Source organism: Megalobrama amblycephala, linkage group LG6, assembly GCF_018812025.1.
Source record: "Megalobrama amblycephala isolate DHTTF-2021 linkage group LG6, ASM1881202v1, whole genome shotgun sequence".
Taxonomy (NCBI): domain Eukaryota; kingdom Metazoa; phylum Chordata; class Actinopteri; order Cypriniformes; family Xenocyprididae; genus Megalobrama; species Megalobrama amblycephala.
This window is the reverse complement of record NC_063049.1, coordinates 38,877,497-38,892,710: the sequence shown is the minus strand read 5'-3', so window position 1 is coordinate 38,892,710 and position 15,214 is coordinate 38,877,497. Positions and strand designations below refer to the sequence as shown.

General features: G+C 34.6%; 1 protein-coding gene across 4 annotated transcripts in view; it reads left to right on the top strand.

Moving 5' to 3' along the window:
* Positions 1-15,214, top strand: part of hdac4 (histone deacetylase 4) — a 259,783-nt gene that overhangs the window by 201,448 nt on the left and 43,121 nt on the right. For all 4 annotated transcript variants that reach the window (XM_048194567.1, XM_048194569.1, XM_048194570.1 and 1 more), the window contains 5 exons: positions 1,893-1,995; positions 4,163-4,209; positions 11,552-11,659; positions 13,325-13,380; positions 14,674-14,761. In XM_048194567.1, coding sequence (XP_048050524.1) covers positions 1,893-1,995; positions 4,163-4,209; positions 11,552-11,659; positions 13,325-13,380; positions 14,674-14,761 — 402 coding nt within the window. The remainder of the gene's footprint in view (positions 1-1,892; positions 1,996-4,162; positions 4,210-11,551; positions 11,660-13,324; positions 13,381-14,673; positions 14,762-15,214) is intronic.

Here is a 15,214-nt window from a genome sequence, read left to right as displayed (position 1 = left end):
AGCGTGAATACAATCGGCAGAAGTCAAAAGCTAAACGTAGGCTATAAATGAACTACACCACGGTCACATGACTTCAACATCACCACCATTAAGCTTCTGACTCTTTCAGTCTTTGTTTGAAAACATTTTCCCTGAAAGTTTGAATCATAATAGTTTGCAGGAGTGTGATTTTAAACACAACAAAGCTGTGAAAGCGGACTAGTGAGTAGATGAGTTTGCCTGTTTGATGTGATGACGTTTAATATCTGTAGTTCCATTTAGACACTTGTTACAATCCACATTTTTTAAAAGCCAAGTAAAAGTTTTTTTTTAAAAATCACTAGTGGTATTACTGATATATTTTATATCGTAGAGTAAATCGTGAAAATATCTTGAGCTTGTGTTCAGCACAGACCTTATTTAACCAGCATTTAACCAAAAACCCATTGACTTCAGGACGATGGAACCGGAAGCTCTAAAATGCAACTCGTTTCAAGGTTTTGGTTTACAAAAATACTTCATCCCTACAGCACTTTATAGATGGCATATTTACTCAGACAGGGTGTGAGGGCAGTACAGTACTTTTGATATGTTCAGTCAACAAATGCTAAAACATTCCAGTCAACAAGCTACTATAAAACATGCTGCAAAACTGAAAAATTAGACATGACTAGGGCACTTCAATCCCATTGAAAGGAAGTTTAGCTAAGTGTTTTAAGAACTCCATTTTTGTGAATAAGTGCACTCTACTTAGATTTTATTTTGAAAAAAATCCATGTTTTTGGTCAGATTCACTGTCAGAAAAAAGGTACGAAGGTCACTGAGGCAGTATTCTAAGGTACAAAAGTGAAACGGTACATCTTTGTACCTTACTTACCCCTAAGTGGTACATATTAGTACCTTAAAGGTACACATTAGTACTTTAAAAGTACATATTAGTACCTTTTCCCTTTTGTACCTCAGGGTACTGCCCCAGTGACAAGCGCTGTACCTTTTTCTCTAACAGTGTATAATATAAACTCAATGCATTTGCAACCTGTTTAAATGTTAAAATCTGAATTTTGAGGCTCTAAAAATGTAAACTGTAGCTTAAAAGGTACAATAGTGTTGTCAAAAGTATCAACTCCGTTACCAGGTCGGTGCTGAAATTTTAAAAGTGTGACGCTTTGAGCGCCGTTGAGCGGATTGGCAATTGTCTTCACGCGCTCATCAGATATGTCTGTGATTGGCTACATTGACCAACGCTTCAAAAACATGTTGTAAATAGACATCTTTGACGCTCTTCACCGAGTGCTTACACAGATACACATGGGAGCATTTGAAAGAAGCCTGCTTTCAAATGTTCCTGCTTTCAAAACGCTTTCAAACACTTCTGTGCATTGATCATTGTAGCCAATCACAGACATATCTGTTGAGCATGTGAACACAATGGCCAATCAGAGGTGATTACGAATCCACTCAACAGCGCTCAAAGCGTCACATTTTTAAAATTTCAGTTCCGACTTGGTATCTAAGTCGGTACTTTTAACCACACTACAGTACAGCATAGTGCTTGCAACGCCATGGTCATGGGTTCGATTCCCAGGAAATTAATTGAAAACATGTATAGCTTGAATGCAATACAAGTCACTTTGGATAAAAGCATCTGCCAAATGCATACATGTAAATGTAGAAAATTTCAGAGAGTTCAGTTTAGATTTTTAAAATTTTTTACATTATATATTAACAAAATTCACCAAAACAGTAACATTAAAATCTTGAAATGACTAAATTTCAGCATATTCATTTCATTATGTTTGTTTCATGTCTTTTCTAGTGTAACAGATTGAAACTCACAACCACCACTTCATCCATGTCAATGAAATATTGCATCTTTTCTTACTCATCTTAACTCTGTCTTTCATTTTTTGCAGTGTATTCGAGGCAGGAAAGCCACTCTGGAGGAGCTACAGACGGTCCACTCTGAGGCTCATGTGCTGCTTTATGGAACCAACCCCCTCAGACAGAAACTGGACAGTAAGAGAGCACACACACACACACACCTGACTACACCACGGGCTGAATCTGAATGAGTTTTGTGAATGAGCGTATTGTTGTATTTCTCTCTCTGCGACATTTGGAGCCTCCGATGGCCTTCTCAGTTATTAGCCTGTGAAGCGCTTCTGCAATTATCCACATTATTTATGCTTCTGCAGCCAGATCCGCTTTACAGCATGTTTCCTAAACGCTGCAATTGGTTTCATTTCTTTTTTTGGCCCGTTGTTGTTCCCTCCCCATCCCAAACTCCCTTGCGTTCCCCTCTGTCAGCTCACTCTCTGCTTTCATCAGTCATGGCCTTGATCTGAGTCTGCCCCTGAGCTGTCCGTCAAGGCCGTCACCTCTCTGCCAATAACAACCACACATGCAGTTTTCCATGACTTCAGCTCCGGCCCCCTCGTGCAGCGATCAAACACATGCTTAAACGACATGCCCTCTTACGCACACACGCACACACACGTGCACATGCATGGATATTTCACACTCGTCAGGTACAAAGACAGCTTCTCAGTTTCCACCTTTCCTATCTGATTAACAGACTTTTGATGTTAGTTGCAACACTGTGTTGCTTTATAAGCAAAGCTGATTTGAAAAATAGGGCAATTTTAATCAATAGATGCTTTGCCTCATTGAGAAATGTTGGATTATTGCATGCGTGTTTGTGCACTAATAACTAGGGATGGTCATTGTGGTCATTTTGTTGGTGGTCCATCTGTGCTGATTTTTAAATTGTTGGTCTATTTACACATGCGTCAAAAGGACGTCTTTTGCCATTGCAGTTTTTTAAGTGTACTAACGCCATTTTCTTGCACAATATAGTTTAAGAAATATGGCTTTACGTGAAACAATTTTTTTTTAAGTTACCGCCACAGTTTGTTTTCAGTTTATTAAAATGACTTTTTGCAAGTTGGATATTATTTTTAGAAATTACTTACCTGATCAAATATTAATTCAGTAACCAATCCGATGGATTAAGTGAGTTCATGTAGTGAAATATGCATCAGACTGGTTCAGACCGATCGGTTTGAGTGTCTTTTTGACCAATTCATGAAAAGAACCTGCTCATAAGAGTCATTTGTTCATGAATCAGATCTTATTGGTTGCACTGCTGTATTGGTTCATTAAAAATAGTCGGCTCATAAGAGTCATTTGTTTGTGAATCAAAACTACATTGGTGTTTTTGGTCATTTTTAAAAGAACCAGCTCATAAGAGTCAGTTGTTTGTGAATCAGATGATACTGGTTGCACTGTATGTTTTTGATTCACTAAAAAAAGCTGCCTCATAAGAGTTATTAAATCACGAATCGGACTATACTGATTGGACCATGTGTTTGTGATTCACTGAGAATCATCTTGTTTGTGAACCAAATGACATTGGTTGCACTATGTTTTTGATTCATTTAAAAGAGCTGGCTCATAAGAGTCATTGGTTCATGACGGGTTGCACTATGTTTTTGATTTCACTAACAAGAACTGACTTAAAAGAGTCTTTTTTTTTTTTTTTTTAATCAAATGACACTGGTTGCACAGTTTTTGATTCACTAAAAAGAACTGATTCATAAGAGTCATTAGTTTTTAATCAAATGACACTTGTTGCACTATATGTTTTTGATTCACTAAAAACAACCAACTCATAAGAGTCAATTGTTTATGAATCAGGCTACACTGGTTTCACTCTATGTTTTGGATTCACTAAAAAGTACCAGCTCATAAGATTCATTAGTTTGTGAATCAAAGGACATGGATTGCACTGTATGTTCTTAAATTCAAGCAAAAAGAATCAGCGCATAAGTGTCCATTAGTTCATAAATCAAACGACACTGGCTCATAAGAGTCATACATGAATCAAAGTGCACTAGTCATGCTGTATGCTTTTGCAACCAGCAAAAATGTCTTGACATCATTTTGTCATATTTTTGCCTTATCAAACCACAAGTTCACAACTATAAAATGAGCTCTTTCACCGTGGTGCTCCAGATTTGGCTAAAAAGTGGTGCAAAAACACTGCTAGCCTAAAATACTGTATATTTCTGGCCTGACATAACTCACATCTTGATATTCACATGCAGAAGACGATTAGATCGGTGATGTTGTGGAGCTCACACAACTCTCATCTCTCTTTGTCTTTCTCTCTCTCTCTCAATAGGCTCAGTGACACCCATGTTCGTGAGACTGCCGTGCGGAGGAATCGGGGTGAGTTTCTCTTTCTTTCCCGTGTGTAAATAACAGCCCTGTTTGTTCTCCCTCCCCCGAACTCCAGCGGCAACAAAAACTGTTGCTGTCCTTTCTGCAGAGCGGGTAATTGTGTCCAGATGTTTTCTATAAACAAGCTGTGTGTGTGTATTCTCTGATGATGATGAATGAATGGATAGACTTGTTCTTCAGTGCTGAGTGGATAGTGTCAGCCACACTCTTTCATGGCTCTGGAACAGGAAGTACTCATCCTCACTTCTCTCATTCTGCTCGTGCCCTCCCCTCCTGGAGTAGGTGAATGATTCAGACAGACCGTGAATGGTTTCCTGTAATGAATGGAGAGATGGTTCAGTCATTCATGTGAAAGTATACAATGTACTCTCGCTTTTGTGTTGTTGCTGATATATTCATACGTCAAAGGGAGATTCTACTTTTTTCCAGGTCTTAGCCTGTTGCAACTATTGGACCTAATCATGACTATTTGCTATAGTATGATCATTCCATGTACATTGCATTTATGCATTTACATTGCTTTCAAAATATGCACTTTATTAGTTCATGCATTCTTTGGGATTTGAACCCATGACCTTGCTGTAACTTGCACAATGCTCTGTTGTTTGAGCTACAAAGATACTAGGTTAATTTTGCCATGCAAATAAGGACATTTTAAAAGAATATAATAATATATGAAGTATGTTGTGTGAGCGCTTCTAACAAACTCATGAAGTGCAATGATAATGATTCGCCGCTAGAGGCATATTCAAAACAAAGGCGTAGCTTGATGACGCCGAGATTGAGCGCGTAATCATGGGAGATTTACTCTTCACCTCACAGCCGGTGGAAAAGAATCGGGATGGGACTCAGGCAGAAAACATATTCATGGATGAGATTATTAACATTACTGTAGTATGAAGCAGAGCAGGGACGAGTGCTGTTGGAGCGGAACGAGGCCGCTGGAGCATTTGCTAATGAGAGACGAACGCGACACACGTCTCGAAAGCAGCGGAAGTTGTATTATGCCGTTTCCGCTTCTTTCAGTCAAGCGTATACGGATAAAGCAGCACTGTTTTTCATATCATATTTTATTTCCTGTGTAAATGCGTTTATGCCGCTTCAGAACAGCATTAAACGGTCTGTGTAAATGCACATTTTCGTGGTTTTATGCCGTTTCAGATTTGGTTTCTGTGCCTTTAAAGATGCCTTTAGATACATTTGAGTGTGTTGAAAATTATGTTATAACGTTACTCTGTGCGTTCGCTCGGCGGCTGCTATGAGACACTTGTTGCACACTGCAGTAAGATAGATCGATATTAGAATAATAAAAGCTGGATGGCTTGTGTTGATAAATGGCATGCAATTAATTTTAAAACATATTTTATGATGGAGAGAATGCTGTATTACTGTTACTAAAATAAAGCTGCATCTGATTGTTATGTTAGCTACTTGACAAAATAGTGTTTTTCTCTGAGGCATGGTAAAGCATGGTACTCGCGGAAAATCAAGAAAATGAGATTCAAACAATAAGACTATACGTGTTGAGCTATATAACAATAATTAGTTTTCAGTCTATAAATGTATGCAAACAGTTGTTCCCTTGTCTATTAAAACATGTAATATATTAAAGCGTCTTTGGTGGTTTCCATGGTTTGTACAAAATCAAGATTATGATGGGTATGATGTCATTGATAGGCAATGCACAGACACCACGCTCCGAATCCTGGTTAAAATTGCTTATTTCTCTGGATTTAAACATTCTTGGAAACATCTGGGATAATGTAAGTACACAAGTCAACAAAATATATAACACTGTTCTAGTGGTTTTTGGATATTTTATTCTAAAAATCTTACATATTGTGCCTTTAAAGCCACAGTTGCTGATAAGTGCACTATACTTTGTTTTAACATTGAACTAGTTCCATATATTTATGGTTGTTTTACAAATCTAATGACGCAAAGTGTCATAGAAGACAAAGCGCATATTGGTTAAAAAGACTATTTAATCGGACCTGTAAACCTGAAATCGCCACTTGAAAGTGATCAAAATAGGACAGAAATATTTTACTGTTGCATAATAAAACTCTTATTTTCAATAAATCACAATAATCAATATTATAAAACAATATAACTATTTATTATATAAAATGGTTTCCAGAAAAATATTAAGCAGCGCAACTGTTTTCAATATAGATAATAATAAGAAATGTTTCTTGAGCAGCAAATCAGTATATCAGACTGGATCATGGATCATGTGACACTGAAGACTGGAGTAATGATGCTGAAAATTCAGCTTTGCATCACAGGAATAAATTACTTTGTAAAATATATTCAAATAGAAAACAGTTATTTTAAATTGTAATCATTTTTCACAATATTACTGTTTTTACTGTATTTTTAATTAAATAAATTAAGCCTTGGTGAGCAGTCTTTTAAAAATATTAAAAATCTTACCGATCCCAAACTTTTGAGCGGTAGTGTGTGTGTATGTGTATATATATATATATATATATATATATATATATATATATATATATATATATATATATATGTATATGTGTGTGTATATATATATATATATATATATATATATATATATATATATATAAAATTTTTATTTTTATTATTTTTTTACTCTATTATATTGTTCAGGTAAACTGATCACAATTAATCACAGTTCACAAAGAATTTAAAACAAATTGTCTGACAATTAATAGCCAGACAAATTTCATAATTTTTTTATATTTGTTTTTGTGCTTCCAGACGCATTGAGGTGGATTTGGTCTAGTTGGTGAATGTGTGTATGTGTGTGTGTGTGTGTGTGTGTGTGTGTGTGTGTGTGTGTGTGTGTGTCGTTTAATGGAGTGACCTCAGGCAGGGCTGTTGGGGGGGGGACTGATAAATGGCAGGCGGGCCCGTCTGGCTGAAGTCACAGTCTTTGAGCTGAATGGTGAGAAACAGAAGGGCTCTGGACTCTTTTATGGAAATGGAACAAAATTGTTGTCTTCCTGCATCTCTAGAGCAAAAATTAGCCTGTCAGGGTGAAGATAAACTGTGCTTGTTCATTCCAACACGCTCCCCAGCCCTGCCTGAGACCTGCGCCCCCAAACTTTACTTTCTACTAGCTTTACATCATGAGCCACACTGGGGTGGGCTTCTGGGGCTTAATCCTGAATGTTTTCATGTCTTACGCCAAATTTCTGGTTTGTTCATTTGCTTTAAACTACATATAGTGTTAAAAGCGCTCTAAGGTTTAGCGGCTTTAATATTAACACCAATAGTATTGAAAGTTTCACTTCATAAAAAATGACTCTTCTCTTTTTTATTTTGTATTACTTATTTTCATTATTATTTGTTTGAAAGTGTTTTATCATGGCTCTAAACTTAGTGAGCTGCCAATGTAGGCAGTATTTTAAGGCGTCATAGTTGCACTTCAGACACAAAAATTTAGAAAATCCTAAAATGCCCCTAGAAGTCACATGTCTGTATTTCACAACCTTTTGCTCTCTGTCTCGTTTATTTCTACACTAAATTTCTTCATCATGCACTCTTGCTTCGTTTCATTAGCTCACTCCCTCTCATTTCCCTAGCTTTCTCTCTCACTGTTCCCTGATTCATTTTTTTCTGTTTTAAATGCACCACAGGCTCGTAATTCGTGACAAAGTCGTTCTTGGCGTAGCTTGAAAAGACCGGAGGTTTTTTACGTTGCCCTTGAGCGCTCATGCCATTGAAAAGCTGAATTTGTAAATGGATGGAGGATATGTATGCTGAGAGGGAGACCCAGGGTTGGTAAACCCCTTCGGAGCGCCTCAGCGGTTCCCCAGATTTCTCACTTCCCTCTCGCCGTCTTTCTTGTTGCCAGCTTGTTGTTTCATTAAGTTCTTATTTCAGCCCTCCCCTCCTCACGCTGTTGCAGAGACGCAGACTGTCCTAATATTCCTTCCTCTAAGATGTTTCAAGCACTTTAACAGAAATGAGTTCAGTGTCCGCAGGTGGTTTATTGGAAACTGTATTGTAAGTAGAGCGTGGTGATGTTGTGGAAGAGGAAGACGTTTTATTGGCTGTCGGTTAGAGATGTTCAAGACAAGACTTTTTGTAATTGGCACAGTTTTTCCCCATTTTAAACACATTTCTTTCACTAGTTCAAATTGTATGGTTAAAATATATATATTAAAAATATAGTTTTATATCTTTACAAACATTGGCTATTTTTCGTCCCATGCACATTGGACCACAGAAAGCCAAAGGGTAAAAAACTTGTTTCCCCTTTTTATTTAAAAGTTATCTTAATACTTTTTTTGTGATATTGAATAATTTTTTTTTTTTTTTTTTAATTAAACAGTTAAATTGTTATATATTTTATATAATAATAAATTATTATTATAAAATAATGTATTATTTAATATTAAATAATGTATTATTTAATATTAAATAATATTATATATATATATAATTTTATTTTATATTATTTATTATTAAATAATTACATTTTTATAATGTTATTTAAAATAATTATTTTATATCATTTTAAATAAAAAAGCAACAAAAAATGATATAAAACAGACAATAGATATTTATGTTTTCTGAACAAATACACATTGAACTACAAAAAGCCAAAGAGAAAACTTTTTTTCCACTTTAAAAATAATATATATATTTTTTAATTTATATTATATTAAATTTATTTTCATTTATAAATTATTATAATTCATAATATATTACTTTTATTTATTTTTTTAAACCGCATGATTTAATATATTACTAAAAATAATTTATAATTAAATTTACAACAATTTACATTTTTAATATTTTAAAACAATCATTTTTAAACATTTTATTATTTAAAATAATTATTTTATATATTTTTTTAATGTAAAAAAGCAACAAAATAATATTTAAAATATTTTTTAAAAATTGATTTTTAAGTTTTCTGAACAAAATATAAGCAGTACTGGACCATGCTAAACTCTCTAATAGAAGAGATCTTGTGGTTATGGAGGTGGTTGCTTTATGGCTCAAGTTTTTATAATATTCTGGTCTTTATATATGGATTCCAAGGGCCGTTTGCATAAACTGCTAAGGCTAGTCTTAAAAGTTAGTCATCACATTTTTTCTATTTGAATTTGAATCAGAAAAGACTGATTACCCCTTGGTCAACTACTTATTGGTCAAAATAGTTCTTAAGACACAGACTTAACATAGTGGCTAAGTTATGCAACTGTCCCCAGGTCTCATTCATGCCAAAGTTTTGTTCCCTATATGCATTTACGAGCAATAGTAATAGTGATGCTTGTCATAGCTAAACACTATTAATTAACAATGGCACTTCATGTTATTCTGCACTCTGAGCACCTGTTGATCTGTAGAGCCGGTAGTTTACACCTCATGAATTATTCCCTGTTTTACCCATGACCCCATTTAAGTGCACTGTGCTCAAGTATTAGTGTGTGTGTTCCTGTGTGTGTGTTCATTTGTACAGTAATTGCAGGCTGTAGGGCAGACGTGCGTGAGCATAATCAGTAGTGCCTGATGAATGGCTGTTTTCTGTCTCTAAGCATTCTGGGAATGCCCCCTTTCCGAGCCAGGTCTCTCCCGCCACTATTTGCCTTCATGTCAGAGAATAAACTTGTGCTTTTAGCCTGTCTGCCCTAAACTCCCAGCATCCTCGTGTCCTTTGGGTTGTGCATTAGGTGTCAAATAGGCCTTTGGCTTCTTTGTGAGCATGTTGTTGGTTTGTGTGTCTATCTCGGTGTGGCGTATTCTCTTCCTGCTTGCTGGGCAATCAAGCAACTCTGTGAGAACGAGAATGGTACAAAAGAGGATGTTTGGGAACGGTTGGGCATTCGGGCCTTGTGTACTCTTCTGTGTATGAAGCCTCTCTGGGTCTGTTTGCTGTCCGCTTGAGTAAACGTCTCACTTCTGTCCTGTGTAGTCTGTCAGAGGTCTGTCAGCTGTGAGGAAACACTGGTGCGAGACTCTGTCCTCTTTCATCATATGCATGGGTTGTTGAGGACAGACGAACCGTTGAAGATTGATCATTGTTCGCTACATTAGGATGACAAACCATTTTCAATATTTGGTACCATTTGGTGTCAATACCATTTAATTGACTATAAATTGCTCGTTGTGTGTGCAATCGTTTTTAAGTACACTACAACTGGACTAACTACAATGGGACTAATGATTTGTGGGTAGCAAATTTTCTTGAAACGATAACTTCAAATGCACAATACTATTTACTCTTTCTTTATTGTTTTTTTTTAGTAAAATGTTTTTATTTAATCATTTTTAAAATATTCTTAATATTTAATATAATTTTTGGAAATGTTTATTTTTGTTATTTTTAACTTGTATATATTTTAAATAAGAATGTATTGGGTAAAAGATACAAACTATATAAATTATATCAGTTGGCTTAATATATATACACATATATATATATATATATATATATATATATATATATATATATATATATATATATATATATATATATATATATGTATAATATATATATACACACACATATATATGTATGTATATGTATGTTTGTATGTATGTATATATACTATTTTTAGTATTTTTAGTCATTATTTATCTTTGTCTTTTCATATTTAGAAAACATTTCATATTTCTAAAATATTTTATAATGAATTTAATACTTTATGTACAATATTATATATATTTTTTTAAAACATTGTAATTTATTCTTTGTTTTTTTAAATGTAATATTTTTATGAATTTTAATACTTTAAATATGTATTATATATATGTATGTATAAAATACTGTTTTTAGTATTTTTAGTCATTTATTCTTTAGTGTTTTTATATTTAGAAAACATTTCATATTTCTAAAATATTGTATAATGAATTTTAATACTTAAAAAAAAAAAAAATATATATATATATATATATATATATATATATATATATATATATATATATATATATATATACTATTTTTTGTATTTTTTGTCATTTATTCTTTAGTGTTTTTATATTTAAAAAACATTTCATATTTCTAAAATATTTGATATTTTAATTAATTTTCTTTTAATTTATTTATATGTATATATGTGTGTGTGTCTGTGTGTGTCTATGTGTGTTTGTTTAATTTGTTAAAAAATTGTATACTTTAAAGTATAACAAATGCAATAATGTACCAAGAAATACCAAAAATTGAAGTCATATCCGTTGGTTTAATAAGCTTCGTAAACACATATATTTTTTGTCTGTTTTTATCATTGTTCTTGCATTTTAATGAGTATGAGTAAATGAACACTGTCACACTTGATAGCTCTCATCTCCACTCTAAATGCAACAGACATGTGTTTGTGTGCGTTAACAGGTTGACAGTGACACTATCTGGAATGAAGTTCACTCGTCCAGTGCTGCTCGTCTGGCTGTGGGATCTGTAGTGGATCTGGTGTTTAAGGTGGCTTCAGGAGAGTTGAGGGTAAGACTGACACTCTCACACACACACTGGTCACAGATGTGTTTAATGCACATCCAGTCAGAATTTAGAGGCTGAATTATGCATTTCATAAATGTGATTTCCCCTCAGCTGCCGCCTACCCGAAATCTCAGCATAACACTCTAGAATATCACCGCATTCAAAAATGTCACGGCTCAAAACCCTGCCTCAGCCCTAAACATGCCCAGAAAAACACAATACACCTACATAATGCACCAGCTGCTATCTTTTCTTTCTCTGTTTCGCACTCTATATCTGGATAAAATAATATCCTCTGAAGTGAGGAAGGATAATAAAATCAAATCAGGCAGCTGTAGGCGGCCCAGTGTGAACTCTGAGGTAATGCGGTATCACGCATTAGCAGACTTAAAAGTCCTCCTGCTTTCAGTAGCCATGGGGCGGCACGCAGCAACACAGTTTCAGTGTTGAGTCCTCTCTGAAAGCAAACCGTTGCATTAAATGACAAAATAGCTATTTATTATAGCTACTTAAAAAATGTAACTTAAATTAACCATTATTACATCAAACTTCCAATAAGTGACACTGAATAATAAAGTAAAATCTATGTTATTATATTTTTTAGAGAAATACAAATGCCTAGAAATTGCTCTTTGTAGGTGTAACCTCTTTAAAAATTATTTTCATAATTTTTACTGATCACAACTATAATAAAGCTGTCATTGTAAAGTGCGCTACATCGAGGCTGATGATTTGAGGGTAGCATATTTATGTATATATGTATTTATTCATTCACTCATTCTTTTATTTAAACGTTTATTTATTTATTAACATTTATTTTAGCACATACTTTTCATATTTATTTTTTATTTTCCTATTCTATTTTTTCTTATTTTTTTATTCATTTATTCTTTTTTTAAGTATAACAAATACATTAATATAAGATTAAACTAAATAAATTAAACTTTATTTCATCAATCTCCCAGTAATTAACAACTCCATGATAATTCATTTGAAATATTGATTCGAATTATTGTTAATTTATTATTTTTAAATAGTTTTTAATAATATGATACATTGATCAATTTTTTAATTAACTTGTGTACTCAACCGTGTAGTGTATGAATTTTATAAGGTTATTTTGTCATTCAACATCGTAATGCCTGAAGTGTCAAATATTCTTTTTTCTTTATTTTTTTGGCTAATTAAAGGGATAGTTCACCCAAAAATGAAAATTCTGTCATCATTTACTCACCCTCAAGTTGTTCCAAACCCGTATGAATTTCTTTCTTCAGCTGAACACAAAAGAAGATATTTTGAAGAAAGTTGTAAACAGTTTATGGACCCCATTGACTTCCATAGTATATTTTTCCATACTATGGAAGTCCTATCAACTGTTTGGTTACCCATATTCTTCATATTCATATTCAAAATATCTTCTCTTGTGTTCAGCAGAAGAAAGAAATTCATACAGGTTTGGAACATTTTGGAGTGAACTGTCCTTTTAAGTTCATCATCCAGGTGTACTTTTTCTGTTTGGAATTTTCAGTGTGAACTCACTACTCTCACTATTTATACTACGAAACAGCATAGAATAGTGCATAAGTACATGATTTAGGATGCCTCTACTAGTGCTTCTGTATTTCTCACTTCTAAGGCCTCAGACATTGTGTGTGTTTGTGTTCACAGAACGGCTTTGCTGTGGTTCGACCTCCAGGACACCACGCTGAGGAGAGCACTCCCATGTACGTTCTCACTGTATCTCTAGGATCTCAAAATAAACCCCACAGCCGATATCGGCATTCACTTTAAACACACGCACAGCATCATAAATCAGTGTTATACACACTATCCTCTCGCATAAATGAATTCCAGCTCTGCATTGGACCTCCTGGCCAAGACTACAGGACTTCCAGCACTCAGGCTGGCTTCAGTACAGTAATGCAAATTGTCGGTGAGGTGAATACAGCACAGAAGGCCAATCTTATCTCCACACAGACTCACGCCAGTTTTATTTGGAAGGACTAGCGTGTGTTGTAAACGGCATTTTTCATGAGTAAGGTAGACTTTGGTGTGTCTTTTCAGGATCCAGTAATTAAAGGGGTTCCTGTAGCTCGACTTTAGAGTTTTGATTTCCAGGGAACACTCAAAACTAAAAGAAAATACATACATTTAAATATATTTTATTTAGATTTTTTCATTTTGATGTTTAGTTTATATTGCTAGAAAATAATAACAAAAATCAATGTGCTAAACTGTATTTAGACATTCCTCAAATTGTGGTTAACAAAAAAATGCAAAGCTCATAAAAAGTGACCATTAGTTTGACCTCAACATTGTCATCTGACCATTTACTGACCAAATGCTGCATCATAGTAAAAAAACTGATTTCATGAATCATTTTGTAAGAGTTTCAGGCCCTACTTTGTGCTTTATTCATGAAAAGCGCCATTTACTCCTGATCTTGCATACTCTGGCATGACTCTGTTTAAGTACACGATGTTCTCACAGTTAAGCTCGAGCAACTTGGATCCGATTTTATTTATCTTGAAGCTTGATGGTTTATCCAAATGAATGTCAGGTATCGTTAATGTGGGACTAAATTCCCTCTAATTGCTGAGCTTTGCTGCTCTAAAAGGCTTGAGCGTCACAGCCGCTCCTCCCATCTATATTCCCAGTGCGTCTCCCTCATTACGGAAAGGTTAAAGTAAACGAGTGTTCCTCAGTCTCTATGGTGAAAGGTTAAATAAAAGGATCGTTCCATCGATGCCGTGTTTGGGGAGCCGACTGAGGTTTGGTGCCTCTGCCGTGGGCCGTGGGCCAGGCCCTTTTCTTACGCTCTGATGTCAAGCCAGGACGCAGTGGGTGAATCGTGTCATTAGCGAAATGAGACAATCCATCAGGGCAGGAGGTCCATTTCACAAACGCACACGATCGGGCCCTCCACAATAGATCACACACACACCAGCTGACTGCTCTGTTTCTGTGTTTTCTCTCACACGCTGTTTTTTTGCTTTTGTTTTTGACATAAATAACAGGGGATTTTGCTATTTCAACTCTGTCGCCATTGCAGCCAAACTCCTACAGCAGAGACTCAACGTCAGTAAGATTCTCATTGTAGACTGGGTAAGTGCACACTCAATCAGATTGTGTATATTTTCATTTTATTCTATAAAATCATATTTAAATCTTTTTCCTATTTTTGTGCCACTAGAGTCACCAAACTGAATTACACAAATAATCACCATTTTCAAACCGATTCCCGAACACATTTAGCGCATCCGTGCATACTGTATAAAAAATGAGTGTACACATCATTTTTAGTAAATGTCCATGGGCAACTTTTATCACAGTTTTCTTTTCTGCTAACATAACCAATGCCATTACAGTGGGGAAAACATGTTATGTGTTGTTTATGTTTTATAAATATTTAATTGATAAAATTTTTGATGTGTTAAATATTATGGATGGATGGATGGATGGATCATGGGTAAGTCATTTATAATACAGTATTTAATAAATATTTATAATGCTGACATAACCAGTGCCATAACCATATATATATATATATATATATAT